The sequence below is a fragment of the Camelus bactrianus genome, chromosome 34, assembly GCF_048773025.1.
Source record: "Camelus bactrianus isolate YW-2024 breed Bactrian camel chromosome 34, ASM4877302v1, whole genome shotgun sequence".
Taxonomy (NCBI): domain Eukaryota; kingdom Metazoa; phylum Chordata; class Mammalia; order Artiodactyla; family Camelidae; genus Camelus; species Camelus bactrianus.
Window position 1 is genome coordinate 4,756,860 of NC_133572.1, and position 26,692 is coordinate 4,783,551.

A 26,692-nucleotide genomic window follows, 5' to 3' on the forward strand; every position below is an offset into this window, starting at 1 on the left:
TTGCCCCGGAGTCCACAGGCCCCCCTACATCCCCCAGGCACCATCACCGGTCGCCTCCTCCTTGGGGCCTCAGTCCCCTCCCCCTCTCAATCCTCAGCCCACATGGGCGATGCGTGCACATTTGAAGAACCAGGCGGATCCAAAAAACAGGATGGGGCCGGCTACTCGCGGTTTTACGGGCGCACGTAGCTCAGGCCTCTGTACCTCGGGGCCCCGACTGGGCAAGGCGAGCTCGCGTCACCACGCCCCCGCCCCGCCCCCTGTCCTATAAATTCAGGCTGCAGCCACCCCCGGCGCTCTCTGCTCCTCCCCGTTCGACAGACAGCCGCATCTCTCGTGAGTGCCAGGTAAATCCTGGCGCAGAGGAGCCACAAAGGGCTCGGGGACGGGCCCCAAAGGGATACGGGCGTGCGCGGTCAGAGGGTGCGGCTGCGGGGGTCCAGCCCGGGCCGGGGTCTGAGTTGCGCCCGGTTGGGCCCCCGCATTGCAGGGGCGGGAGGAAGGACGTGCGGAAGCGCAGAGCGGGGATGGAGGCCTGGGGGAGGGGCTGGGAGGGCCCCCACTGGACTCCAGCCGCTTCGCCCCGTGGTCTGATGCTCACTTTCGTCTGCCCGCAGCCGAGTCTCTGAGACACGATGGTGAAGGTCGGAGTGAACGGGTAAGTTGGGGGAGGGGTCCATAAGTCCTGCAGCCCCCACCGAATTGCGTCGGCAGGTCTCGCCCTACTGGGTCTCTGCAAGCGCGTGGGGGACCTGGATGGGGGAGATCGTAACCCCTCAAGGGGAAATCAAGGTCAGCGCCCAGACCTGGCAGAGGCCTTCTCAAGGCCGCGTGTCCCCCATCCCCGGCTGCTGCGGCTCCTGTAACTCCGCCCCTGCGGAGCCTTCCACTCCCACCTGCTGCAGATACAGGAGTCTCCAATTCTTGCTTTGGCCCCATCCCCTTAATCCCCCAGCTGGGGCTCTTTCTTTCCTTTCGCGCCCTGCGGGGTCACGTGCCAGGGAGGAGCCCGTCCCCCGCCCCCAGCCGGTGCCCCCAGCCAGGCGCAGCCCCAAGATGCTGGAGGCACAGCTGCGTGCAGAAGCAACTGGGAGGGGTCAGTTACAGTAACCCAGCCGCCATGTTGCAACTCGGAAGGAAATGAATGAACCGCCGTTAGAAAACCCTCCTTAGGCCTTCAGTCTTCCCCCTTCCTTGCCTGTGACTAACGCTCCTCCTCCTGCCTCCTGGGGTGGAGTCGCCATTATCCCGTAACCCAGGTGAGGCCAGGCTTTCCCGTTCTTGCTCAGCTGGACCTCAGCTCTTGGCCATATTAGCCCTGGACCATCCCTTAAAACACTGGCCAGCTTCCCCCTCAGGGATATGATGCGTTCCCTAGATGGTTCGCTGGTGAATCAAAAACATGGGTTTTCAGGGGGTGGTCCTGTGTTGGGTTTTATTTATTTATTTATTTATTTTATTTTATTTTTTTTTTTTTTCCTTTTTCCGGAGAGGTGTGGTGGCTGTGGCTCAGTGCCATGCTGGGGGAGCTGAGTCATGGGCAGTTAGAAATTTTCCACCACAAAATGGCTCCCGGAGCAGTAGCCCCTGTCTCCACACTGGGTCCCCTCGAAGCTCCTTTCTTCCATCCATGCCTAGAGCTGACCCAATCCTAAAGGCCAGGATATAAAGGTCACCAAGAGGATTAGATGTCCATGAGCCTTGGGAATCCTGCCCTTCTCTCCATCCCGTCTTCCAGAAACCAGATCCCCACTCCACCCTAAGCTGGGGTTAAATATAGCTGCCTGACCTTTCTGCAGCTGGGGGCCTGGGCTTCTGCTCTCTTCCACACCAGCCCCCCACATCCGTTCCTCCCTCTCCTGATTTTTGGAAGAGAGCTAGGAAGGACAGGTACTTAGCAAATTAGACTTCTGGAATTAGGGGGTTGAGAAACCACTCATTTTCCCTGTCTCTTTCCCTTTTGTAGGAGGGACTTGGGAAGGAGTGGGTTTCCCTAGCCAGTTAATTTCTGACCTTTGATCTTGCCCTTTGAGCTCAGTGATGCTGAGTGTACAAGTCTTTGCTCCCTAGGGTACCTGTAGCCTGAAGCCGGGCCAGACAGGAACAAGCATTTACAGATAGTGGGCAGTGCTGAATGCCATGTGCCTGCCACGTGCCCAGGCTGTAGGCAGCAGTAGCAGTGCACCACCCTGTCACTCCTCAAAAGGTTTCAGATAACTAGGGGGTGGCAGTTTTTGAGCCTGATCACCTCTGGGTCAGGAAAGGAGCCTTCACTTTGTGGCCATGCTGGAAAGCCAGGCTGGCCTGGCCAGGTGGCTGGAGGAAGATAAAGTGAGATCTCTTGGGACTTGCTGGTGGTGGGAAAGGGCCATCCTCCTTGAAAAGGGAGAGGGGGCCGAGGGCCACATCCCAGGAGAGCTCTCGCCTCCACCCTCCTCCTCGTGCTTCACACCTCTTGTCTCCCTCAGATTTGGCCGTATCGGGCGCCTGGTCACCAGGGCTGCTTTTCACTCTGGCAAAGTGGACATTGTTGCCATCAACGACCCTTTCATTGACCTCAACTACATGGTAAGTGCTACTCAAGCAGCTGGTGGGGGCGGGGCCTGGCCGAGGCGCAGCCCCTGAATGCCCTCACGCCCCTCCCCTCCAGGTCTACATGTTCCAGTATGATTCCACCCATGGCAAGTTCCATGGCACCGTCAAGGCTGAGAACGGGAAGCTTGTCATCAATGGAAAGTCTATTACCATCTTCCAGGAGTAAGTGTGGGTGACGGGACAGGAAGACATTTGCCTGGTAGGGGGAGGTACTAGAACAGGGTGACCACCTTGGGTCCATGGTTCCCCATGTCCCTGAACTTCGTCCTGTCTTGTAGGCGAGATCCCGCCAACATCAAATGGGGTGACGCTGGTGCTGAGTACGTTGTGGAGTCCACCGGTGTCTTCACTACCATGGAGAAGGCCGGGGTGAGTGGAAGGGCAGCTGAGGATGTGGAGAATTGACCCTCGGGTGTGGTGCGGCAGGAAGACTGGGGATGGCTGACTTAGACCTGGAAGGGAGAGCCCGGTTGTAATGGTTCTTTTGCTGCAGGCTCACTTGAAGGGTGGAGCCAAGAGGGTCATCATCTCTGCCCCTTCTGCTGATGCCCCCATGTTTGTGATGGGCGTGAACCACGAGAAGTATGACAAGTCCCTCAAGATTGTCAGGTGAGCAGGACAGAGGGGGATGGAGAAGAGGTCAGATCGTGTTGCGCGGTACCTGATGGGTGAGCCCCTGACTTGCCTCCCTCTTTTCCAGCAACGCCTCCTGCACCACCAACTGCTTGGCCCCCCTGGCCAAGGTCATCCATGACCACTTTGGCATCGTGGAGGGACTTATGGTATGAGTGATGGGGGACATGCCAGAGCACATTCATTTCTCACCTGGGAGTGAATCCTCCCTCCCAGAGCACAGCCCTCCCTGAGGGGAAGGCAGGGCGGGTAGGGCGTGTGATGAGCACCAGGCAGGGCCTTCACTCCCGGATCTGTGTTTCCAGACCACAGTCCACGCCATCACTGCCACCCAGAAGACTGTGGATGGCCCCTCTGGGAAGATGTGGCGTGATGGCCGAGGGGCCGCCCAGAACATCATCCCTGCTTCTACCGGCGCCGCCAAGGCTGTGGGCAAGGTCATCCCGGAGCTGAATGGGTGAGACTCTTTGCTGCTTCTCTGCCCCAGGGGATCTGGGGAACCAGTCGAGCGGTGCTGACTCTGCTTCCTGTGTCTACAGGAAGCTAACTGGCATGGCCTTCCGTGTCCCCACCCCCAACGTGTCTGTTGTGGATCTGACGTGCCGCCTGGAGAAACCTGTAAGGATGAGCTGGAACAGCAGGGGGAGGGGGTTGGTGGGGTGGCTACAAGATTGGATCCTGAATAACCATCTCGTTTTTACCCTGTCAGGCCAAATATGACGACATCAAGAAGGTAGTGAAGCAGGCATCGGAGGGCGCCCTCAAGGGCATCCTGGGCTACACGGAGGACCAGGTACTGATAGGTCAGGGAACTTGGTGTCCCCAGGGCCCGCTGAGCCAGACTGAGCTCCCATACCTGGTCCTCTCCCTCCTCTAGGTTGTCTCCTGCGACTTCAATAGTGACACTCACTCTTCCACTTTTGATGCTGGGGCTGGCATTGCCCTCAACGACCACTTTGTCAAGCTCATTTCCTGGTATGTGGCACTTGGGTGAGGGATGATGCTTAAGAATGTGGCTGGATCTGGCGTCCCCTGGTGGCTGACTTAGGAAACCGGCCCTTAACTCTCTCCTTCAGGTACGACAACGAATTTGGCTACAGCAACAGGGTGGTGGACCTCATGGTCCACATGGCCTCCAAGGAGTAAGAGCCCCTGGACCACCAGCCCCAGCAAGAGCACACGAGGAAGAGAGAGGCCCTCAGCTGCTGGGGACAGCAGCAACTCGATCCCCGAACACACTTGAGAATCTGACCTCCACACAGTTTCCATCCCAGACCCCCTGAAGAAGGGGAGGGGCTTAGGGAGCCCTGCCTTGTCATGCACCATCAATAAAGTACACTCAACCCAGCCTGCTCTGCGTGGTCTCACTCCCTGGGGCCGGGATCGAGGGAGGGGAGCTGGGCCAGCTGAGGAGAACTAGAGCTCACAGAGCCCCAGACTAGGCAGAAGCCCCCCCCCCCAAGTCTGGAGGACACCCTCACAGGGGTGCTCTGGGAAGCCTGCACGACCACCTTGGGGGACAAGGCCGATCCCACTGCACCGCTGCTCCAGGTTGCCGGGGCCTGGCTGCCTACGTCCCGGTGCCATTCTGACTGCAGCTCCCGGAGGGTAACACTGGCACACAGGGTCCATCAGGCCTCGGCCGGTGACCTGCCTTCTCTAAAGCAGAACAGGGGGTGTGGCCAGGCTGCCAGCGCAGATTCCTTCTCTGCCTCAGTCCTCGCCCCTAGTGACTCCCCATGCAGTGAGGCTGTGAGGGTGCCCAGCTCCCGGGGTCTTCAGAGGGGTTACAGTAGGGTTGGACCGGGGGCAGGGTTGGGATGGCTTTACTCCCAGGCCGCCCAAGGGCTCGGCGGGAAGCACAGCCGGCACCAGCAACCCGGGCTGAGGCCCACCTGAGGCTCCCGTTACTCTGGACAAGTTACTTAGAACCTCTGCGCCTCACCCTGCACCTGCATGTTTGTAAAATGGTGAAAACCAGCCACACGGCACGGTGAGGGCTGTCGCCAAGCCGCCACCAGAAACTGCTGGAAACAGCGACACAAAGTGTTCCATAAATACTTGCCAGTTTCATTATTAGATTCCACTCAACATCAGCTCAGCCCAGCCCAGCCCAGCCTGCCTCCGGCAGTGACACTGAGGTCGTTTCAGTCTCGCCTCCCCAGTTTCTCCGAGCTTTTCCGAGTCCGGGACATCTTGCTCAGTCTGTTGGTCTCAGTGCACGAGACATGGAGGAAGCACGTCTTCCGCTGATGCTTGAAGAAGCTGTGGCCCTGAGCACACGTGCTAGGCACACGTGCACACGTGCACACACACACAGCCACACAGGTAGTGCCACCTTCCTGTCACTTGGCAGTGACAAGCAGGAGCTTCCACCTCCCTCTACAATGCTGCGCTCGGCCAGACCCAGAAGCTGCCTGGACTGGGCGCTCTAAGGCCCCGTTATGTGTAGCACTTCCATGAGGGAAGTCACAGCCATGTCACTCTGCTGTCAACGGGCAGATGGCTGCGAGCACTTGGACAGCAGGACACAGTGCTGTGCCTAGTCCCGCTCCCTCACCTGTGACACGCAGGGACAACCTCTCTTGTCACACAAGCCACAGGATGTCCAGCCTGGCCCACTTCATACCAGTGCCTGGGCCAGTCAGCACCAGTACAGAATCAAGACTACCAGCTGGCTCCAGGCCACAGGGAGGGAAGGAAGATCACAGTCCTTACTCGACGGAGAGGGCGAGGGGCCGCGAGCACCGGCAGCGTGTTAAAGGCGAGAGTAGCAGACACCCAGGCGTGAAGGCAGGAGACCCCGGCTGTGCGGCCAGGCCTCGCTCCGGACACCCCAGAACCCGAGAGAGGCCGAGGACCAAGGGAGGAAGCCGGGAGGAGAGCCCAGGGCCCGAGGCCAGGCTCGGTGCCCCCTTCTGTGACTCCCAGCCCTCTGTCTCGCGAGCGGGACCCCAGCGGGCCGAGCTGGAGGGGGTCCCTATCTCATGGAGCTGTCAGATGAGACATCGTGATCGGAGTCCTCAGCCTCGCTTGGCGGCGGCGGCGGCGGGTCGCTAAGCGGGACCGCAGTGAAAGCAGGAGACTTTCTAGAAAAAAACACCAGTTGTAACCTCGGAGCAGACGGGAATCCTGAGGGGGCTGGCATCCCCGCCCCTGGACTGATTCCTTGGCAGGCAGGTGAGTAACACCTTCAGCGGGGCAGGAGGCCACAGGTGAGGGTGGATGCAGGGCCCTCTCCCAACCCAGCCTGATGGGTGGACAGTCCCCACTTGAACGTAGGGACCCCGAGAGGCTGAGTTCAGAAATATCTGAAGTCACAGCATGAGACACTGCCTGTTTGAGTGCCCTGGCTCTGTGGCCCTGGCTTTATGTCTACCTGTAGTAGTTTTGTGATTAAAAGAAAAAATTGATACAGGGTCAAAGTCACAAACTGGTCCTGACTTTAGATAAAAATCTGCCCCTGCGCCCATTCTGTTTCTGGTTGATTTGTAGCTGCCTTTGACCAGAAGCACCATCAGAGTGGGTGGCATCAGGGAGTTTCAGCCATCGAGCCACGAATGGATACACGTATCACCCAGCTTCCAGGAAGAGGAAGCCGCGGACCAGGCCAAACATAGTAGGTGACCTCCGATGGGCAGCCCCACCTCAACGGGCTGAGTCACCGCTGGAGCGGTGGCGGGCGCTGCCCCCTGCCCACCTGCACCCTGGCGGACCCACACTCCAGGGAGGGCTTACCGGTCCCCAGACTGGGTGATGAGCCGGCGGCAGGTCTCCATCTGCACGTCCAGGCCCCGCTTCATGCTGCACATCTCCATGTACTCGTGCAGGTGCCGGTTCATGTCGTTCTTGGCCGTGGCCAGCTCCAGCTGCGGCAGGGACGGGGCAGGGCTGCTGGTCAGCAGGGCCCCTGCCCCCAGTCCCCGGGAGGCTAAACTGCCAAGGGCACCCCCCGGGCAGGGGCCCTGGCAGCCAGGGTGGAGGGCTGACATCTAAAAGCAAACCAGCTCACGGCAGAAGGCACCTGATACAGCATCATTCCCCAGGAACCTCAGCCCACAGAGGCATCCGCTCTCCAGGCCTGCATTCTCTAAACAGACACGACGGGAGCCAGGAGAAAAGGAACTGTGGGCGCGGAGGAGGGACACTCATGGGCGCACACATGCCTGGAGGGCTACCTGTGGACGGCACTGCCCCCTCCCTGGGTCCCCGCGTGGCCTGCTCGCCCCTCACTCCGGAACAGCACTGTTCCCAGCCTGTCCCCCTATCCGAGCTGGGAGCTCCTGGCAAGACCGGCCACAGGTCCGACTCATCTCTGCGTGGGCAAGCCCCGCACCTCGATGGGAGCTGAATCACTTAACGTCGTGAAGCATCTACAAGACTCATGGCAGAGAGGAGGCCACCTGGGCACGGCAGAAAGGGGCCCCATTCTCTTACCAGTGATTTCCTCCTCATGACTTCTGCCACTTGTAAACCCTTTTCAGAGACTAACAGAAGGCCTGCCTGCCACCCCGAAGGTCCTACGGGTTATGAGAAGTAGACTGACTCAAAATACGTCAGATGTGGAAAAACTGGGGGCTTGGGAGTCAAGGAAATGCAGTCTCCCTCCCAGAGCTGGGCGGCAGGCGGCGGCTGCAAAGGATCTAAGGATCTGGGCCGGAGACAGTCTGCTGCCTCTCTTTGTTTTGGGGCACAAAGAACAGGGGCCAAAAGAGGAGGCAGACTAAAACCGCTCGAGGTGATTTGCTTGACTGCCTGAGAGCAAAGAGATGGGGTGGGTAACCACCCACGAACGATCTGAACTGGGCAGAGAGAGGATGGGAACTTGGAGAGAGAAGGAAACGGTCACAGGGACAGACAAAGAGATGGTCGGGACAGTGACACAGGGATGACATGGTGGCTGGGGGCAGAGAAGCAGGGTCAGAAGCCCTCGTGAGCATGGCTGAAACGACAGCCTTGGTTGCAAAGCCGGGATCCCAACTGGGGTCCCCCAGCAGGAAGCCAAGGGGCAGGATGTGCTGACTGTTCAATCCAGGAAGGAAATACAATGCCACCAGCTCTTGTCCAGACTGGCTGCCACCTACAGCCCAATTCCTGCACCCCGGGAAGAAGGTGGGGTTCTGGAGCCCATCTCTGTGGGGCAGGAAAGGAGGGGAGAACCGAACACACCCCAGCAGAAGACGAGGCCAGGACTGCCATGTGTCTACACATTTGTACATCTCCCTTCCATTCACACGTTTAGGACAGGGCGGCGAGAAGGGGATGACCCCAACAGCCTCCCCTGAAACAGGCACTTGGACGGAGAGGCAGGGCAGGGCAGTGAGCCTGAGGCTGGGAGCAGGTGGGGGAGGAGGGAGGAGGGGAGGAAGAACCCCCTCCCACCCTCCACCCTGGCCTTGGCCTCAGCATCCAGGAATGGAAATGGTCCCTGCTTCCGTCCCAGGGACCCTGAGAGATCAAAAGTCACTGAGATAAAGGGACTTCAGGTGCCCCAGAGGGAGGGTCAGGAGTGACAGTGCAACCAAAGCCACCGCGTCCGCCCTGACATCTCTCCTCACGCAGAGAGGTGGGCAGTGAGACACTGTAAACGGGACAGCAGAACGCGGGCCTCCCCTCCCAGCTCCTCTGCTGGTGGCACAGTCTGGCTGTGCCTTTCAAACTAAGCACGTGTCTGCCTGGGCAAAGCACGAAAGTACATTTTGCTTAAAGGAGCAGGCAGTGCCGGCAGAATGAGGACAGAGGAAAACAATCTCACAGCTTCCTTCTCAAAATGTAGGCAGTGTGAGAGCAGTGAATGGAGAGAGACGAGAGTTCCAGAAGGTGCCCAGCCTCATCCCCACCAAAGTCAGAGGGTGCGGAAAGGACGCTCTCACGCTCAGGCAGGAGGGCTCACAGGGCTTAGAGCCGAGCCGAGCCCCAAAGCTCCTTCTGCTGGGCTGACACAGACCCTTCCCGCGGCCCAGAGTGTAAGTTAAAGCACCAGCTCCACCTGCCATCTCGAGAAGGCTCCTCAAGGCTAAGGAATAAGAATGGAGATGCCTCCGATAGCTCAGAGCCTGAGCTGAAGCAGCAGCAAAGTTCAAGTCCACCTCCGAGGGGACTCTGCCGCAGCACTGACCAGAGTGACAACAGCAAACCACTGCTACACGGTGTGCTTACTGCGAGGCGGATGCGGCCCCACTCTACCTGGGGACTGCTGCGCTTGACCTTCAGACAGCCCTGAGGGCGGTATTACTAAGATCCCCAGTCTACAAACAAAGAAGAAGACTCAGAGAGAAGCTAGTTAGAAGCAAGTAAGAGTGGAAGCAAGTATGTGACAGAGCCGACGTGTGAGCCCACGTCTGCCTGCCTGCCTCCCCCCACGGCCGCCCCAGAGGTGCTGCAGCGGGGAGCTCACTCCTCCCCTGCCAGGAGGGAAGGGGAGGCCCTGGTGTCTGGGGTCGCGCAGCCCTGCTCCTGACCAACCGGGACCCTGGGCCCCTTGGCTTCAGCTCCCGGCCTTACTTACCTCTATCTGGTCAATGGTTTCCTGATATTCTTTCTCCCGGGTTTTGAACAGGGACTCAGTATCTTTAATCACCTTCTCCAAACTCTCTTCCGGCTGCTGGAGTGGAGAGGGAAGCGGGAGGGGAGGGACGGGATGGGACGGGCCACAGGGCAAGGTGAGGGAGAGAGTCACATTAAAGGAGGCCGGAGAGAGCAAGGATGAGGACACAGGACGAGGGAGAAGCATGTGACGGATGCTGGCCACAGAGGAAAGACGGCTCGGAGTGGAGGGCTGGCGGGGAGAAGCCGGGAGCCCGGCGCCGGGCCGGAGAGGAGGAGCCGGGGGCCTGCAGCCGGGAGGGCAGTTACCTCTCCCGGGGCCTCTGTGGCAGCCAGGGCATAGCCTGAGAAATCCTCCCAAAGCAGCAGAGTCTCCTCGGTCTCCTCCCAAGTCAGGCTGTCACAGTCGTCCTCAAAATCATACTCCCTCCTAGAGACAGGGAGCCCGGGGGTCAAGGCGGGTGGCGCGGGGCTGCTGGGCCGCTGCCGCCTCGGGCGGCCCGAGGGGCCTGCGGGACTCACAGCTGGTTCAGCATGCGCTGCATCTCCTCGTTGATGCTGAGGGCTGCGCTCTCCTCCTCGTCCCCGTCGGGGTGGCGGGGCCCGTCACTCTCCGACAGGGAGGTGTCCTCCTCGACGGCTGCCTTGCGCTCCCGCTTCCGCCCCCCCATGGATGGGACCTTAATGGGAGACAAGTGCAGAGACTACAGAGACGAGGCCGGGTGCATGAGGAGAAGGGCGGTGGGCGCCGGCGGGTAGGTGGGCGGGCAGGGAAGCATGGACCAGCGGGAGGGGTGGGTGGGCGGACAGAGAGAAGACACGGTTACAAGACAGGTACAGAGACACCAGCGTCGCCGAGACAGGCAGACAAACACGGATGGGTACAGGGCTGCAGACTAGGAGGAAGACAGAGAAGAAACAGAGAAAACAGAGCAGTAAGATAAGGGAGAAACGGCTGGCTGTGGCCACAGGAAGATGTGCAGATGGCTCAGGGGGTTTCTTTTCTAAAAACAGTCTTTCTAGTGAATGACTGAACCGAGAGGGACGTTTCGGGCTGCAAGGAGGAGGGAGACACGATGTTGACAAGGCAGAACCTGAGTCACGTGTCCAGATCTGGAAAAGGGCGAAGGGAGAGAGAGAAATGAAGCAGAGAGAGAGAGAGAAAGAGAGAAGAGGAGGGGAGCAGGAAGACCGAGGAGGGGGGTCTGCACTGAGAGCCCAGCGGGTCAGGAGGCCCGGGGAGCTGAGAAACAGGGGCAGGGCCATAAGAAGCTTGCGTGAGAGCAAAACTAACCAGCTTCTTCTGTGGAGGAAGCAAGAAAAGATGAAAGGAAGAGAGGAGAGGAGGCGGACAGGAGAGAGAGGGGAGGGGAGAGACGGCATTAGAGACAGCTCTGAACTCCCCTCCAGAGGCTGCCCTCGCCCCCCAGCCTGGCCCAGGTGTGGGCGGCGGGGGCGGGGCTGGGCCGAGGCAGCCCCACCCTCACCTGGAACATCCTGATCATGTCCTCGCAGTTGCGCTGCTGAGCCACATCACAGAGCTTGGCGGTGATGTCGATGCGGCGGCAGATGTCCATGTCCACCTTCATGGCCTTCTCCTGGATTTTCGTGTCCAGCTCCGACAGGTTCTGTGCAGGGAGTGAAGGGAATGGTGACAGTCGCCCAGCGACATCCCCTCACCCTCCCAGACACGTGTCTCTGGCTCCTCCAAGCAGACGGCAGCATGTTTCCTGGGTGTCCTCACCCCTAGCACTCTGCTCAGGCAACTGGCTCCCTAGTCAGGTGGGGGGCCCCTGGAGGATGTGGCCCCATTCCTGGGGCGTGCAGGGGGCTCCCTCCTGGAACTTCAGTTCCCAGAGAGAGACAGAGAGACTCCTGGGCGTTAAGAGAGTGGAGGAAGTATGGCAACGGCAGGAACAGTAGGTGACACTGAGTAGGAGCCAGCGCTGCCCTGAGCTGTCACCTCCTTCAGAACTGTTCTGCCAAGTACATGTTTCACTACCCCATTCCGCAGACAAGCACACAGAGGCAGGGCTGCCAAGGACCCAGGGCCACACTGAGAGCAGGCTGCAGAGGCGGGATCTGGGTTCTCAACCACTGCTTAACAACCTCCAGTAACGGTGCAGGCCATGGGGACTTGCGTTCCTTCTCTTGAACTGGGGGGTGGGCAAGGGGGAAGAACCAGAAGCACAGCAAAGCAGGGTGAGGCATGGTGGGCAGGCCCCAGCCAGAAAGGCCTGCTCAGCCTGGCTGCGCATGGCCTCGTGGGCGAGCCTGGCCGGGGGATGGGGGGTGGGGGGCGAGGAGGCTGCACTCACGTTGCTCATCAGCCCCTTGAAGACCACCAGCTCGGCTTTCAGCTGCTCCACCTTCATGGCCAGCTCCTCCTGGCAGGCATCGGCCTCCTGGGCTTCCTGCAGTCAGGAGAAACCCAACGTGAGCGGCCCTGCAGGGCGGGCAGGGGCCAGGACAAGCAGGACCTGGGAGGAGGGCGGCCCTCACCTCCTGGAGCTCGTTCACACGCTCCTGCAGCTGCAGCCGCACCGTGTACTCCTCTTCCCACCTGCAGACACAGCCAAGGGCGAGCACATGGGTGGGGGTCCTCCCTCCTCTGCTCCCTGTCCCTCACCCATCCGGCTCAGGCCTTGGCCCTGGGTCTGGCGCCCCAGACAGGAGGAGCCAGACAGGAACGTGCGGCCGGACAGCAGCAGCTGTCGGGCAGCTCCAGGCCCCTGGCCAGTGCCGAGCTCACTAGCCGCCTTCCCAGAACCTCCGGCCTGGCACCAGGAACTACATTTAAGGGCAACTATGCTGCTCTGGTCCCTTGTAGGGCCCATCCCGCTCAGGCCCCGGCCCAACCAGCTGTCCGGTGGGCCTCATCCCCTCCTCCTGCCCACACCAGACCGCCAGGCCCACCCCGCCCGGTCTCCCACCTTCAGTTGCACAGATCCGGGCTCCCGCCTCCTGCCTGCACCAGAACAGAGCTCGTCTAGCCCGCTGCCCTGCCTCTTGTGGGACATTAACCCTGCAAAAGCAGCTGCGGGACACATACCGCATCAACACAGTTGGTCAAGAGCCTGGTAGCAGACCTCACAGTCCATCCCCACAAGCTCCAGGAAGTGCCCACCCAGAGGCCCTCAGTGAGCAGCAGAGAGGGGCCAGGGCTGGCCTGATGCGCTCAAGCCTGGGATTACACTCAGACTCAGAGGGAGAGGGACACCGGAGTACGGGAAAGTGCCTCACTGACATGGTGGATGGGACAAGGCCTAGAGGTGGCATCCTGGGCTCCAAGATGCAGAGCCTAAGGCCACGAGGAGGCTAGAAGACACTCCTGGCCAAGCAGAGCCCTTTTCCCAGGGCTGGGAGTGAGTCAGAGCACCCTCCACCACATCACAGAGGCGGAAGGGCAGTGGCGGGGACAATACCACTGCTTGGGACATCAGGACCCTACAAGGTTGGCTGGACTGGCAGGGCATCTCGGATCCCATTCTAGAGCCTAGCACTTCTCGCCCCGTCCTGGAAAGGCTTTTTCCAGGCTGAGAGAAGAGGGGAACTGCACCAAGAGAGAAACTTCAGTATGACCAAGACGGTTAGGAATCAGCACAGAGAGCTGCAGACCTAGGAGTCGGTCATCTCCTGCCCTCCCCTCCATCTCTGTTCCCAGGTGCCTCCGCTCTCTTCCTTGGGCTCTCCCTCCAGTCCCATCTCTCCTTGCTCTCCTGCTCCTCACTCGCATCCGCACTGCAGCATTCCTAATAATAACTCCTCGACATCACCGCTGCTGGGCAGGGAGGAGGCAACCAGCCTGGTCTCCATCCGCTGGCTCATCGCACGGCCCAGCTCCCGCCTTCCTGGCTCTCTGCCCGGCCTCCCCTGACTGCTGGTCCCCATGTCCTCCTCCCCTTCGCTCTGGCATTCTCATTCAGACAGACGGGGCCAGCAAGGGGCCCAGCTGCACCAGGTTATGTATTTTCTTAGATAAGACCTTTCTCTTTTCGGGGCCTTGGTTTCTTCATCTACAGCGTGACAGCACGGGATGTGGTACCCTGATGCCCCTGGGGTCCAAGCGTCCCTGGAGGAAGCAAGCAGGACTGACAAGGGGACAACAACCAATTGGACCAATTGCACCAGGAAGGCTAGGGCAGTGAACTCAACTGTTTCAGGTAGAAACATAAGTAAGGAAGTTAGGTAAGGATTATTAAGATTAATAAAATCCTACGGGGCAAAAGAAAAGGTCTGGAAATTAATCACTTGGAAGCTCACTAGAATTCAGTTTGTACTCTAGCCAGACTTCCCCACAGATAGGTTCATTTTGACCTCCATTCAAGTCTGGTCTCACTTACAAGGTTCTCTAAACATGGGGAGAACTGGGGCAATTTCCATGTATTCTACATTGAGCAAACACCTCTCTTCCAAATGAACAGCATTCCAGAGTGGGATGAAGAAGCAGGGGCCACTCCTATACTAGGAAAAACTGAGTCCAGGAAAGAGAGACCCACCCACGGTCACGTGAGGCAGGGGGCTGAACACAGAACCAGGAGGCCTCGGCTCCTTCTCAGTTTAGTGCTTAAAGTATGCCCATGTCTTCTGGGCTACAGACGGGAGATAGCGTTGCTACAAAGAGAACAGAACGAGGGCAGGGGATCTGGGGTGGAAGAATGAGTAACTGCCAGTGTCACATACCGTCCAAGTCTGGCCGTGGGGCCCTCTGCACAGCAGTGCACTGCAGAGCCATGAGCTCATCAGTCCCCGAGGAATAACTCTTTGCTGCCCTGGACAGCTGGACCAAGGACAAACACTCTTTCAGTTTAAAAAAAAAAAAGGCCCCTAAGAACAGCAGTTGTTCCTGTGGTTATGGACATATTCCAGAACTGTCCCTGTTCCACTGCTGACTGTGTTAATTAATTCCCGCAGGGGTTAGGGCTGGGCATCTGAAGGATGGTTTTAGGATAACTGAGACTCCCAAAGACACCTAAAACATGGACTACAGCTAAGGAAGTCAGGCAGCATGACAGGACTCAACCTCAGAAAGCCTGCTGACCTGTGATCTGCTAGATTCTAGCAGGTAACAGATTCCTGAAAGTCATCCCCAGGCCCAGCAGGCATTTCCCAGAAGATTCGGTCAGTCCTCACCAGACACAAATCTCTGCCCCGCTGGGCCGCAAGGGTAATTCCCAGGCAGGCCCACAAGGCCTGCCCAGAGTAGCTCAGTAAGAGGTTAAACCTGAAGGCCCCCAAACCAAAGCCTCCTTCTGACCTGTCATCTCCTCCCTCTTCAACTATGGCATCCTGGTCACAGTCTACAACGTTCTGGCTGTGCTCATGCTCCTGTCCCAGCGGCCTGGTTATCAGCCCTCTAAGGAATCCACTTGGGTGCAGCCAGCACTCCAGCATCGTGTCCCCTCCCTGGCCCCTTGTGCTACCGTGCGGGGTTCCCCCTGAAAGCCAGCTCTTCATCCTCAGCGTGACGGGGCCTGCCCCAGCTGCCTTACATCACGGGTGTGCTCCTATTCCCAACTTTCTCCTACTCGGGTCTCTGCTGCCCTCTTCAAGAGTCCTCTGCCTTCCGCTCTGCACTTTCCCATCCCCCAGTTTTCACTAGCCCTACGCCCACTATCCATCCCTTCCTCTTTCCCTAAGGAATTCCCTTTACTTTTTCTTTCCCCTCCTTTTTTTTGACCAACTTCCAGAACTGCTGAGGTCCCCAGAGCCTTTTGGCTGGAACTAGAGTGGGCATGCGGCTTCTGTGGACACTACTTTGGGAAACCCTGGGCAGCGGCAGGATCCCCCACTGCAAGGTGCAGCCTCCCCTTCCCGGCCCCTTCTCATTTCACTTAGACTCCCAACTTGAAGCTGCACCCTTTTTCTCTTACTTCCTATCAGTATGCGGAGCTTAAATCATAAAATCACTCCGAGGCCTGGGACTGGCGGGGGTCAGCAGTAGCCCAGATGTGACCCCTCAGACCCATGTCCTTTTTCACACCTGACAAAATCTCCACAGTTTACACCATCATCCAAGCACTGCAGCATAGCTGAGACAGAAAGAAAAGCCAGAAGGAAAACATGGGTTCCCCACAGGATTCTGCTCCTACTCTTCTTCCTGTCATGAGTCTGACTTCTGCATTCTCTGTAGATTCTAGCATCCGGCTATCGCCTTCAAGCTCCTCCTTACACAGCAGGAGCTCTACTCTTCTTTACTCCTCCCCGATTCTCGGGCCCAGCTGCTCTCCGCTCCTGGACTCACACCTAGCACCGGCCCGAGGGTGGCCTGACGCTGGGCCGGGTCCCCGCCTTCCCCGTCCCTACCTCCGTTTGTACTCGTCCCGCTCGCGCTTCACTTTAGCCAGCACGTTGTAGAGCGCGCGGATCTCGGGGGTGATGGTGTCGATCTGGACGCCCACCCCGTCCGGGTGCACCCACGACAGGCCAGGCCCTTGCACCAGAGTGGGCTCCAGTCCCGGCCCGAGCCGGCGGTGAGAGAAGGACCAGATCGTGCCGGGCATGAAGCGGGCAGACGAGGAGTAGGCGGTGGAGGTGGAGGGCGCCGGGTGGCAGACGGCGGAGGGCGCGAGGGGGCCGGCGGGCGACCGCGCGGGCGAGCCCAGCACTCGCGCCGACGGGGTGCAGACGGTGGCCGGCCGGGCGCCCAGGGGCAGCCCCAGGGGCCGGACGGGGCTGACGAAGCCGGTCTGCACGGCCTGGTCGCGGCGAGCCAGGCCCCACCGGCCCTGCTTACCCTCCTCCAGCGCCTGCTGCAGCTGCTTCTCCAGCAGCCGGTTGCGGCGCTCCAGCTCGTGCACCTTGGCCAAGAAGCAGCGAAAGCGGAGGTTCAGGGTCTTGAGCACGTTGATGTTGGAGCCCAAGTCGTTGCGGAGCGCCATGGCGGCGGGGGGCGCCGGGCCCGGCCCGGGCGGCGAGTAGGGACTCGGGCCGGCAGGGGCGAGCGGCGCCGGGGGCACGTCCCCGCCGCCGGCCAAGTGGTCGCCTCCCAGAGGGTCCCCCAGCTGCCCGGCCAGGCCCTGCTGCTCCTGCTGGAGGAGGAAGAGGTTCGGGCCGAATAACGGATTCATGGCTGCGCCGTCTGCCGGGAGATGGAGACCCGTGCGAGAGCACGGATGGAGGGCGAAGGAGAAGAGCCAATGAGGCGCCAGGGGGACGCGGAGCAGCCAATCAGACGGCTCAGCGGAAGGGGCAGAGGTCAGCGGGGCGGGGGAGGGCACGGAGGAAGCCAATGAACCGCTGGGCTGGAGGCTGGCACCTGGACCGAACTTTCCGGGTCTGAGGCTGAGCTCCGAGCTAACCTGACCCTGGCTCGTGTCTGTAATCCAGCCAGGGTGGCAGAGGGGTATAAAACCCAGGTCTTCCAGCATTCCATGGTTCTGGTGGCACGAAACCCATCTTCCCTACACCCCTATTGCCCTCCTTTCTCCAAAGTCCAAACACCCAGGCCCTGACTCCATGAGGCTCCTTCCCTGGGTCCTTGGGGAGACCAAGGGACCCCTCCCCAAGGGCCTGGAACTTACGTGATTTGTCAATATACCACACTGTCCCCTCTCTTCAGAGGGGCCCGGTCCCACCCTCCCACCTCTACCCATAAAGCAGCAAAGCTAGTACCCAGTCGTCTCAAAACACACACAGCGGCCAGAGATTATAAAATTTGTATTAAATTTCATATCCACAGTGGGGAAGCCATCCTCACAGAGTTGAGTTCTGACCCAGTAAAAACGACAATAAGCCACCCCAGTCTAGTTCAACCATTCACCGAAGACAGCAGTGGCTGGACACTGCCTCTGGACTAAGATTTTCTCCTCTTTGCTGGTGGGGGCCGGCTGGAACTGCAAGGGGACAGAGTGGGAGTCTTAGGTTCCTTGGGGGTGCCATTCTGTTTCTGGAAGGCAGCCTTCTTGACAGGCTGCTCCGGTAACTGCTTTACCTTCTCAGCCCCTGCAGTGTTCCCACAGGGCCGGTCACCGTCCTCAGGTTTGAGAGCAGCCTGGGCCTTAGAGAGGGGCTGCACTGCAGGCATTTCTGTGTCTGGGCCCTTGCGGGGAGCGTGCTGCTTCCGGAAGGCAACTTTCTTGGAGGACGGCAGTTTGGGAGACTGTTGCTTTAGTTTCCCAGCCACTGCAGCTTTTTCAGCCAGCTGACTGCTGTCCTGGCTCTTGGAGGAAGGCTGGGCTTTTGTGACAGAAGACACGGTGGACAATTCTGAGTCTGTCCCTTTGGAGATGCCATTCCGCTTCCGGAAGGAAGCCTTCTTGGGATGTTGCCGTTTCTGTGGCCTCTGCTTTGCTTCCACAGCCACTCTGGCCTTCTTGGCAGACTGGCCGCTGCTCTCAGACTTGGGGGTCACCTGCCCTTTTGGGTTGGACAAGTCTATGTTTGCAGGAGTAGATGTTGCAGAATTTCCTGGGGTTAAAATTAAACAGTTTGAGAAAGTGGGCCTCACCACTGGGTCTTGATCATTAGTGGAGAAAGTAAGCAGAGGTATTAAAACAAGGAAACTGCCTGGTGCTAGCTCCTGGCCAAGTGGTCCACACAATCTGCCTAAGAGTAGGCTCCCTGGGTTCATATTACTCAGTAGCACCTGGCCTTTACTCGAGTCATTTTTGAATTTCGTATTAAAGAGAAGGGATCACTACCCATCCTTGAGCCAAAAGATTTTTAGAGGAAGTTATGCCCCCTTGAGGACAGCAGGTTACAAGACACTCTAAGGAGGTGAATCCCAAATAAACCTGAAGCACTAGGCTTTTCTTTTAAGAAAACAATTTTTTTCCATGCAGATTTGGATGAGATGCAGGAAAATAAGACTGACATATATTAAATATGTACTTTTACAGTTACAGCAGAAAAGAAAAATTACAGGAAATCTTGACATTTCTTAGAGGTGTTTACTCCGTAAACATTGAGATGTGACTTTTCTCAAGAGGCAGTTCATAAAGAAAAACAAAGTCAACTCAGTAAGTCACACAGTTTGTATCCAGAGAAGCCTGCCTCTCCCTCTTCCAACTAAACCCGGGGTGACATCCCAGCATGCAGAGCCTTCTGGCCATTTCAGAAAGCCCCACCCTTCCCCTTGAGATCCAGGCCAGACTCCTCAAGATGGCTGAGAGAACAAGCTGCAGTTAGTGTGATGGGCTCAGAGAAGTGCTGCGGGTTCTGAGGAGTCCTGTGCCAAGCCAGTGCTGACAAGGCTTGGCCCAGCAGAGGTCTGCTACCAGGAAGGCAACCCTCGGCCAAGAAAAGAAACCACACCCACGAGGGGAATGCATTTAATGCCCAGCAACTGCAGCCACTTGGCAGAATCAAGGAAAAGGCCTCACTCACGTAAATGCTGTAACACACCCAAACAGGGTCCAGGCTCGGGAACCACTCTAGTTGGGATAAAAGGGGTCTCTCACCCTACCATGCAAAGGCTGGAAGAGGAAGGCAAGAGACTTGGCTCTTCCCTGCAGCACACTTTATAAAAGCCTCTTCAGAGAAACAAAGAGCAAAAGGCACAAAGTGCAGAGCGCTTACCTGTTTGGGGCTGGGGGACAGAATTGGAGAATTTCTTGAACTTGGCAATAAAAAAACCATCCATGTTGTGGGTGTGGGGGTAGAAGCGGCGGGTGGAGCGCAGAGTAGGGTGGAAGCGCCTTTCCCGGAACCGGGTGAAGCCCTCCTGGCCAAAGTCTAGGCCAGTGGGCACCAGCCGCACATTCCTCTTTTTCAGGGCATAGTCTACCACCCACTCATTCTCTTCCACCTGCCAGGCGGGGAGACAGAGAAGGAAAGCAGAGCTGGAGCTGAAGGGGGCACCGAGGGATGACAACAGCCCCCAGCCCTGCCCCTCACACCGCGACAGGCCTCACCATGACGGAGCAGGTGCAGTAGACCAGGTAGCCTCCCGTCCTGGAGGTGGCGCTGACGGAGTCAATAGCACTCAGAAGCAGCTCCTTCTGCAGGTGAGCACAGCGCAGGATGTCCTTCTCATCCTGTCCCAAGATGGAGAGATGCACGGTGTTGAACTTCAAAGGCAGCCTCAGGAGAAAGGAGCCACTGACTGCTCAGAGGGCGACTCCACCTCCCACTCCAGCTCCACAAGGTTCCCCCTCAAGACATCTCAGCTGGTCCCAACTCTACCTTGTTAGTTTTCACAGCCGGGTCCTTGGAGATAACCCCAGTGCCACTGCAGGGAGCATCCAGCAGGACTCGGTCGAAGCCCCCTACCACCTGGGCAAAAGGGCAGATCAGTCAGATGTTTTTGACACCTGAACCACACCATTTATTTCCCAGGGGCAAGTCTCAATGCTGACGCCAGAAAAGGGGAGGGGACCTGGAAGATGGCTCAGGAGAGACGCGCCTGGGGGACCCCACCTTGGGGAACTGGCGCCCATCATAGTGGCTGACGATGGTGTTGGTGACTCCCAGCCGGTGCAGGTTGCCCACGACACTCTTAAGCCGCTCAGCATTGGCATCGTTGGCAAGGATCACACCTGTGTTCTTCATCAGCTGGGCTGAAGGAGGAGGGCACAGTGCTCACCAGCAGCTCCCCAGCCTCCACACCTGCTGGCCACCCTCCAGCCCAGGAATCTGCCGGTGAAGTCTCATCCCTTCCAGGCAGACTCCACCCCCAATCAGCCGCATTCCCCACTGCCTACCCTGTAGTGAGCATGCCTCCCAGGGTGGTTTTTCCACTATTACTGAAAGCCCTTCTGATCCTAGAGACCAAGTTACTTCTTACAAGTGTTAACAACTTAATAAAATGTTACGTCTAACTACATGCTGAACATTGTCAAGGACTTCAACATGCACATCTCAACCCTCACAGCCCAAGTATAACATAATAGCCCACTCAAGCAAGAGGACACCTTGCCACGGATGACTGCGACCAGGGGGTTGGCCAAGGTCACGCGGGCAGTGAGAGGCACGCATGGGGCTGGAATCCAGGCCGACTCCAGAGCCTGTGCCCGCCCCCCCCCCCGAATCCTGCTGAATGCCTGCACACTGTTCCCTGAGCGCTGGCAACTCACCGAGCCCACCTACTTTCATAAGCGGAGAGCCAGGTGAACCCTAGCCCTGCCGGCCCCTCCATACCTATGTAGCTGGTCTTTCCTCCAGGTGCACAGCACATGTCCAGGATCCGCTCATGTTCCTGGGGTGCCAAGGCCATGACAGGCAACATGCTGGAGGCTCCCTGCAGCATGTAGTGCCCAGCCAGGTACTCGGGAGTAGCACCTGTGGAGGAGGACCCGCTTGTGACATGCCGGGACAAGGGCAGGGGGAGAAGGGCCACCAGGCAGGGAACACTTACCAATGGGCACTGAAGAATCATAGACCACGAGTCCAGTCTTTGACCACTTGCCCAGGGGATCCAGGTTAACCCCACGATTGATTAGCGCCTGAAGATAAGAGGGATGAAGGTTTTTAAAATCTCGTAGGCTACTCTACCCAGAAAGCAGATGGAGTAGGAAAACCTGGTCCTGTCGGGAGGTCTGTGGCACCATAACCCCCTAAAGCTTAGTCAGGACACAATCATTGCAAGCTCACAGAGCAGTTTCTCCCATTGCATCCACAGTGTCCTTCTCCTTAGCCTCAAGTTCTAACTCAAGGTCTGAACTTCCTCCCAATGCAGCAACTGCCAGATCCTATTCTTTTATTTCCTGGAAGTAGACTCTGATTTTCCAAGAGGCTTAGCCCCCTTACCACACTAAAATTTAGAATTGTCAGTTACACCATTTTAATTTTCAGGTTATCTTCAAGCCATGAGATATACACACATAGTGCCACACCACTGACTCTGAAACTAGAATGTTTAACCTAGGGTCCCCGAACCCTTGGAAATGATGAGCTTAAAATATTGCCTGTGCACCATTTCTAATCCCAAGGGCAGGAATCAGTTTCAGCAGCTTCTCAATGATCGACAAGGAAGACAGCTCCCACCCACTTCTTTCTGCGGCAGTACTCGTTTGTTCGTTTTGGAGAGAAGGTTGTTTATTTGGTTATTGATTTATTTATTTTCTTGTCTATCTATTATCTATCTATCTATCATCTGTTTATCTATTTATCTATCTACTTAACAGAAGTAATGGAAATTGAACCCAGGACCTTGTGCATGCTAAGCACACACATTACCACTAAGCTATATCCTCCCCGCTTCTATGGCAGCATTTTTATGGTGACACAGACATCCCAGCCCTGTCACAGGGAGCAGAGGCAGAACAGACCAGTTTCCCACTCCATAGAGGTCCTCGGCCCTGAGCCAGCCCACCAAACCCAGCATGGCACTGGGCCTGTCTAGGTTTGCTTCCTGGGATCATGCCTGTACCAAGAAATGCTCAGGTACTGAAACCCCACCCAGTCACAGGGAGGGATAAGGAAATCTCGGGGGCTCGTAGAAGTCAGCGCCTCCCCGAGACAAGCAAACCTCAAAGCCCACCCCTCACCTGAGCCAGGTCCCGGCGTCGGGTCTTCAAGGTATTGGTCCTGAGGGTGATAGGCCGAGGCACCTCATTGGCTTCCAAGAACTCCACCAGCTAGGACAGAGGACGGCAGGGAACCGGTCAGGCCGGCCTAGGAGCTCAGCCAGAAAACCAGGGAGCAAAGGGGCCAACCGCCTCCCTCACACAGGGAGAGAAGGTGAGGAAAGCACAGCAGGAAGGGCGTCAGACTGGCCCTCAGCACCTCGCACAGAGGGAAGAGGTCCATGAGCTTGCCAAGGAGGAAGTCTCCGTAGGAGTAGTAAGTGGCCAGATCCTTCCGAAGCCGCTGCAGATACTCAGATCGAGACCGACCTTCCTCCCGCTGCGTCCCGAAGTCACGCAGCACTCCCACTATATCTTGGATGCGCTTGTGAACCCGCTGCAAGTCTGGAGCCTGGGCATGTGGACCTGCTAAGTAAGGAACTGCTTCCTAATGTCCCGGGGCTGGAAACCCCCTCTCCCAAGCATCTCCCCGATCCCTGCACCGCTGCACCCAAAGGATATCTTGCTCCATCTCCCCAGTAGGGGGCAGCACAAAAGGCTCCTCCTCATCCACATTGATCTGCAAGCCATCGGCCTCTTCATCCTCTCTGGGGCCTGACTCAGGGGACACCGTCTCCTCTTCCTCCTCTTCATCAGTCTCCTCCTCGCTCCACTGGCCCCTGTTAACATAGCGGTTCACAGATCCAAACAGACACCTCCTCCTCCCCACTCATGTTTCCCTCATCCCAGCCTATTTCCTCCTTAAGAGCTTCCAAAACTCACCCAGCAGCAGCTTCCTGGGCCTTCTGCTTCCGAGCAGCCCTTTCAATGGGCAGCAACTGGAAAGAGAGACAAAGGGCTGGTGACGCAAAGCCTGCCCTTCTACAGCCCACGTGATACTTCCTGCCTCTGTGTTTTACTTTTCCCTAAATACAGATACAACTCTTAACTCCCAGAAAGAAACATATACTCTCCAAAAATGGGTATAAGATTGGCAAAACATTTCCCATCGTTGAAATAACATGACAGATTGAAAGCGTTCACTGCACTGTTCTTTCTACACCGGAGAGCACACGGGGGTGGGGAGGCAAAAGCCGCTTTTCATATTATTGAAATTGTGATGCATTTTCAGGTTTTTTTTTTGCCTTTTCTCATTTACAGTTATATCTGTAATCTAGCTGTATTCACAGTTACAAGCGTTTTCATAGACATAATGGCCAAATGTTAATGTAGCATATGAATGAACCAGAATTCAGGTAAGCATACTGGGCATTTTGGAAGTTTGCAGTCGCTGGCAACATGGTCCACACAGTGCCTGTAAATCTCATAATAATAACTCCATGGAGAGAAGGGGGGTTATGGGAGACAGGTGCAAATGGGAACTTTCTTTTTATTCCATGCAACTCTATATTGCCTGACTTTTCCTAATAACACACTCGTATGCTAATTTTGTGATACATAAATAACTTCTTACGTCTTAGCAAATGAATCTTTATTTATATATTCTGGATCATCTTCCTAACTGGAATTACTAAGTCAAACAGAAAAGCCTTTTTAAGGTTCTTAGATACCAAATGCCATTAAGAAATCTGTGTGCATGTCTAGTCCCATCAGCAGGTCCGTACACATGTCTGCCTTGCCATGTCTGCACCAGCCGCGAGCACTCTCATCTCACAGTGCACTGTCCTATAGCTCTTGTCAACTTGCACGTGTGCTGAGAGGACATAAGGCGGTATGAAAACACTGATGGAAAGTGAAAATCCTTTTTTTCTACTCAGGTTTATCCTGGTCATTGAGGAATAATCTCAAGGATCTGGAAAGACTCTAAAAAGGCAAGGATCGCTTCCTGAACACCCCAAGAAATAAAGCTCACCTCCTCACCGTCCTCCTCATCTTCATCCTCGGAGTTGGAGTCAGCTCCATAGTCATCTACCATGTCAGCATCACTGTCTTCAGAGCCCCAGAGGTCCCCCTGGTTCAACACACCGTCCTCTCCAGAGTCTCCCTCCTCGTCACTGCTATGGCCTGGTGCCGGGCGCTTCTTGCTTTGAGTAGTGGTAAATAAGGACAGGGCTCCCTTCTTACCGGGTGTCTGGACAGCTCCTGCAAAGATCCCAAAGGGTTTGAAGAATCCTGGACTCATGGCAGCCACACACTGATGGGCCCCACACTATCTACTCCCAAGAATGTCCTTGTGGCTGTTCCTTTCACTCCAGAAATGCTCAGCAAGCCCTTCCCCACCTAGGATCCAGAGGACTCCTCAAAGAGCACCCAGCCCCTATTTTCACGGACCTTTTGGTAGCTTTCCAGGCAGCGGTTTGGCCCCAGGAGACTTACTCGTCTCAGGGGCATCAGCAGAGCCCAACCTCCTCTTGGCTGCCCTGAAAAGACATAAGAATGAGAAGGAATGAGGAGAAGGAACACACCTGCCACCTCCCATTGCAGGGAAATGTGACAGCCCCCTAACAGCCCTTTCCATCAGCACAGTCACATGGGATCATGTGGTTACAGATGAGCAGGACCAATTTAATCTGTGTAACGTAGTCTGAACACTCACCTCTTTCGAGCACGACTGGACAGCCTCTTGGAATTGTCCTCACCAGCTGTTTAAAAAACCAGGCAGAGCAATAAGTTACAGGGGAAAAGAAAAATAGCAATGGGAGAGGAAATAAAAGGGGAGAGAATTAGGACACTAGTTTTTAAAGGCAGTAGATTGTAACTCACTCCACTGTGCTCTACCAGGAGCTGAATAAGAGATAAGAGGTAAAGAAAATGATCTCCATCTGGTTGTTCATCAACCAAGTCCACACTGGGCCTCCCTCCAGACTTCTGATTTCAATAAATAGCATAGCTGCCATTCTGATAACAACACAGATTCAAAATTTATCTTTCTTCTGCCTTTTCTTTTAGTCTCAGTTACCAACACCAGAGTTTACCTTTACAACTGCTGCTTTTCATATCTTCTCCAAGAAATAAAAGGTTTAAATCTCAGCCCTATCGTTTAATAATTGTAGGCAAGCTAACCTCTCAGCATCCAACTTACTAGCACTGCCTCTCTCACAGGACACCAAAGAGAATGACATGGTAACAATGTGTCCAAAGAGTTCAATGTAATGTTCAGCACTTACCAATACCTCAATAAACTGCATCTTTCACACAAAGCTCAACACAAACTACCTGCCCGTTTTTCTCTCCCACCCAGTCTTCCACACAGGAGACAGCTCACCACCTGGGAACCAGACCTGTGCTTCCCCATCTCCATCCCCTCCACGACGGAGTTCACAGTGACTGGCCTGTCCCAACTTCCACTTGCTAAAATGTCACTCACATTTCAAAACGCATCTTTACGAAACTTTTTGAAACTCTAACTCCGTAGGCTCCCCTCTTCCTCTGAACCCTCTCAATGTTAAACCACACCTCTCGTTGCATGACTACTTATCGCATCTTCCCTACGTCCTAAATGCTCATGAAGGTGTTTCGTTCATACATGCATACTTCGTTCATACTTACTTCCTAATAACACATATAAAGAAAATTCCACGTGAACAGAAAGGAACACACAGACTGAAAAATGTAAAGGTTACGCTACAGATGAAAGAATGGCGCAAAAGCTGGAGACTCGGTAGGAGCGGGCGCACCTGACCCTTACCTGCAGGCAAGAATTTGGCGAGTTCGGTCTCAGCACCCTTCTGTTTCCGGGCCTTTCGGCCTGGCCCCCGTTTCTCCTTCTTCGTAGGGTCCAACTTGCGCCCCATCGTCCTGGGGAAAATAAAAACGGGAGACAGGTGAGGTGGCGCGTGTCGCAAGAGAAAGGCAGGGTGCAGACGAAGCGAATCGCAGTGTAAAGGGCTTCGCCCCGACCAGAACCTCGACTCGGCAGCCCAACAGCCCCTCGAGGCCTAGCCAACCTCCACTCCACGCTGAGCCCCGGGCCCTGGTTCCCACGCCGTCTGCACCGTGTCACCCTTCCCACGCCCCAGTCCAGGTCCGCGCCTCACCTTTCCTTCCCGGAATTCCTCTAGACCCGCGCGAAGCCTCGGTTCACCTGGAAGCGGGCCCAGCCCCGAGACCGCCCTGGGCAGCAGGCGCGGGACTCCACGTGCGGCCCGAGGCCGGCGCTCAGACGCCACACCACGGAAACGTCTCACGCAGGCGCACAGCGCGCGCTCGCCTCGAAGCCCCGCCTCTTCCGGGATCTCAGGCCGCCGCGGAAGCCGGAACGTTAGTCGGCGGGCGTGGCGGCGCGGAGGGGCACGATCCCGGGGCGGACCGTGGGCGGAGAAGCGGTGCGCGCGGGGCCGTCTTCATCTTCCCCGCCCTCCCCTCCAGGCGTGGGCCTTTGGCTTCACTGCAGATTTGAGAAAAACTGATACCGGAAGCCGCTCCCTCCTCTCGAACGGAAGGGCCAGAGCAGAGCCCTTATCCGGGTGTCCTCTGCCCGGCGTCGCCTCAAGATCGGGGGATCCCACACC

The 26,692-nt window shown here is 56.9% G+C and overlaps 3 protein-coding genes and 1 long non-coding RNA gene across 6 annotated transcripts; 1 reads left to right on the forward strand and 3 right to left on the reverse strand.

Moving 5' to 3' along the window:
• Positions 1 to 229: 229 nt before the first annotated feature.
• Positions 230 to 4,576, forward strand: GAPDH (glyceraldehyde-3-phosphate dehydrogenase). Its single transcript, XM_010957730.3, has 12 exons — positions 230 to 347; positions 618 to 658; positions 2,469 to 2,568; positions 2,651 to 2,757; positions 2,874 to 2,964; positions 3,089 to 3,204; positions 3,296 to 3,377; positions 3,534 to 3,685; positions 3,768 to 3,846; positions 3,938 to 4,021; positions 4,106 to 4,203; positions 4,305 to 4,576. Exons 2-12 carry the CDS (start codon positions 636 to 638, stop codon positions 4,372 to 4,374), a joined length of 1,002 nt encoding a protein of 333 aa, XP_010956032.1. The 5' UTR covers positions 230 to 347; positions 618 to 635; the 3' UTR covers positions 4,375 to 4,576.
• Positions 4,577 to 5,277: 701 nt separating this feature from the next.
• IFFO1 (intermediate filament family orphan 1) lies at positions 5,278 to 16,900 on the reverse strand. 3 transcript variants are annotated; one of them, XM_074357817.1, is made up of 9 exons: positions 16,081 to 16,900; positions 12,277 to 12,337; positions 12,093 to 12,188; positions 11,262 to 11,402; positions 10,297 to 10,454; positions 10,084 to 10,204; positions 9,737 to 9,832; positions 6,967 to 7,097; positions 5,278 to 6,313 (listed from the first exon to the last, which is right to left on the reverse strand). In XM_074357817.1, exons 1-9 carry the CDS (start codon positions 16,842 to 16,844, stop codon positions 6,214 to 6,216), a joined length of 1,668 nt encoding a protein of 555 aa, XP_074213918.1. In that variant the 5' UTR covers positions 16,845 to 16,900; the 3' UTR covers positions 5,278 to 6,213. The 3 variants fall into 3 exon arrangements, with proteins under 3 accessions (XP_074213918.1, XP_010956031.2, XP_010956028.2); XM_010957729.3 differs by having other exon boundaries at positions 5,278 to 6,317; positions 9,737 to 9,829; positions 16,081 to 16,897; XM_010957726.3 differs by having other exon boundaries at positions 5,278 to 6,317; positions 16,081 to 16,896.
• LOC141575944 (uncharacterized) lies at positions 12,772 to 16,074 on the reverse strand. The gene is made up of 3 exons (XR_012504074.1): positions 15,758 to 16,074; positions 14,458 to 14,554; positions 12,772 to 12,811 (listed from the first exon to the last, which is right to left on the reverse strand). It is a non-coding gene; the product is annotated as an uncharacterized LOC141575944 (long non-coding RNA).
• Positions 16,901 to 17,416: 516 nt separating the features above from the next.
• On the reverse strand, positions 17,417 to 26,367 carry NOP2 (NOP2 nucleolar protein). The gene is made up of 16 exons (XM_074357816.1): positions 26,219 to 26,367; positions 25,870 to 25,979; positions 24,778 to 24,823; positions 24,513 to 24,601; positions 24,094 to 24,323; positions 23,004 to 23,059; positions 22,741 to 22,900; positions 22,441 to 22,638; positions 22,203 to 22,292; positions 21,071 to 21,158; positions 20,854 to 20,994; positions 20,134 to 20,273; positions 19,900 to 19,989; positions 19,629 to 19,751; positions 19,294 to 19,522; positions 17,417 to 18,183 (listed from the first exon to the last, which is right to left on the reverse strand). The coding sequence occupies exons 2-16, from the start codon at positions 25,973 to 25,975 to the stop codon at positions 17,570 to 17,572; spliced, it is 2,400 nt and encodes a 799-aa protein (XP_074213917.1). The 5' UTR covers positions 25,976 to 25,979; positions 26,219 to 26,367; the 3' UTR covers positions 17,417 to 17,569.
• Between the last annotated feature and the right edge of the window lie 325 nt (positions 26,368 to 26,692).

Bases quoted from the DNA above. Each gene is read 5' to 3' on its own strand.
- IFFO1 (XM_010957726.3), bottom strand. From the start codon at position 16,844: ATGAATCCGTTATTCGGCCCGAACCTCTTCCTCCTCCAGCAGGAGCAG. The intron at 11,403-12,092 runs GTGAGTGCAGCC...CTCCCTGCACAG, and splicing joins TCAAGGGGCTGATGAGCAAC to AACCTGTCGGAGCTGGACAC. The intron at 10,455-11,261 runs GTGAGGGTGGGG...TCTCCCATTAAG, and splicing joins ACATGATCAGGATGTTCCAG to GTCCCATCCATGGGGGGGCG.
- NOP2 (XM_074357816.1), bottom strand. From the start codon at position 25,975: ATGGGGCGCAAGTTGGACCCTACGAAGAAGGAGAAACGGGGGCCAGGC. The intron at 23,060-24,093 runs GTGAGCTTTATT...CTCTCTTTCCAG, and splicing joins ATGAGGAGGACGGTGAGGAG to TTGCTGCCCATTGAAAGGGC. The intron at 20,995-21,070 runs GTAAGTGTTCCC...CCTCCTCCACAG, and splicing joins TGATTCTTCAGTGCCCATTG to GTGCTACTCCCGAGTACCTG.
- GAPDH (XM_010957730.3), top strand. From the start codon at position 636: ATGGTGAAGGTCGGAGTGAACGG. The intron at 3,205-3,295 runs GTGAGCAGGACA...CCTCTTTTCCAG, and splicing joins AAGTCCCTCAAGATTGTCAG to CAACGCCTCCTGCACCACCA. The intron at 3,378-3,533 runs GTATGAGTGATG...CTGTGTTTCCAG, and splicing joins GCATCGTGGAGGGACTTATG to ACCACAGTCCACGCCATCAC.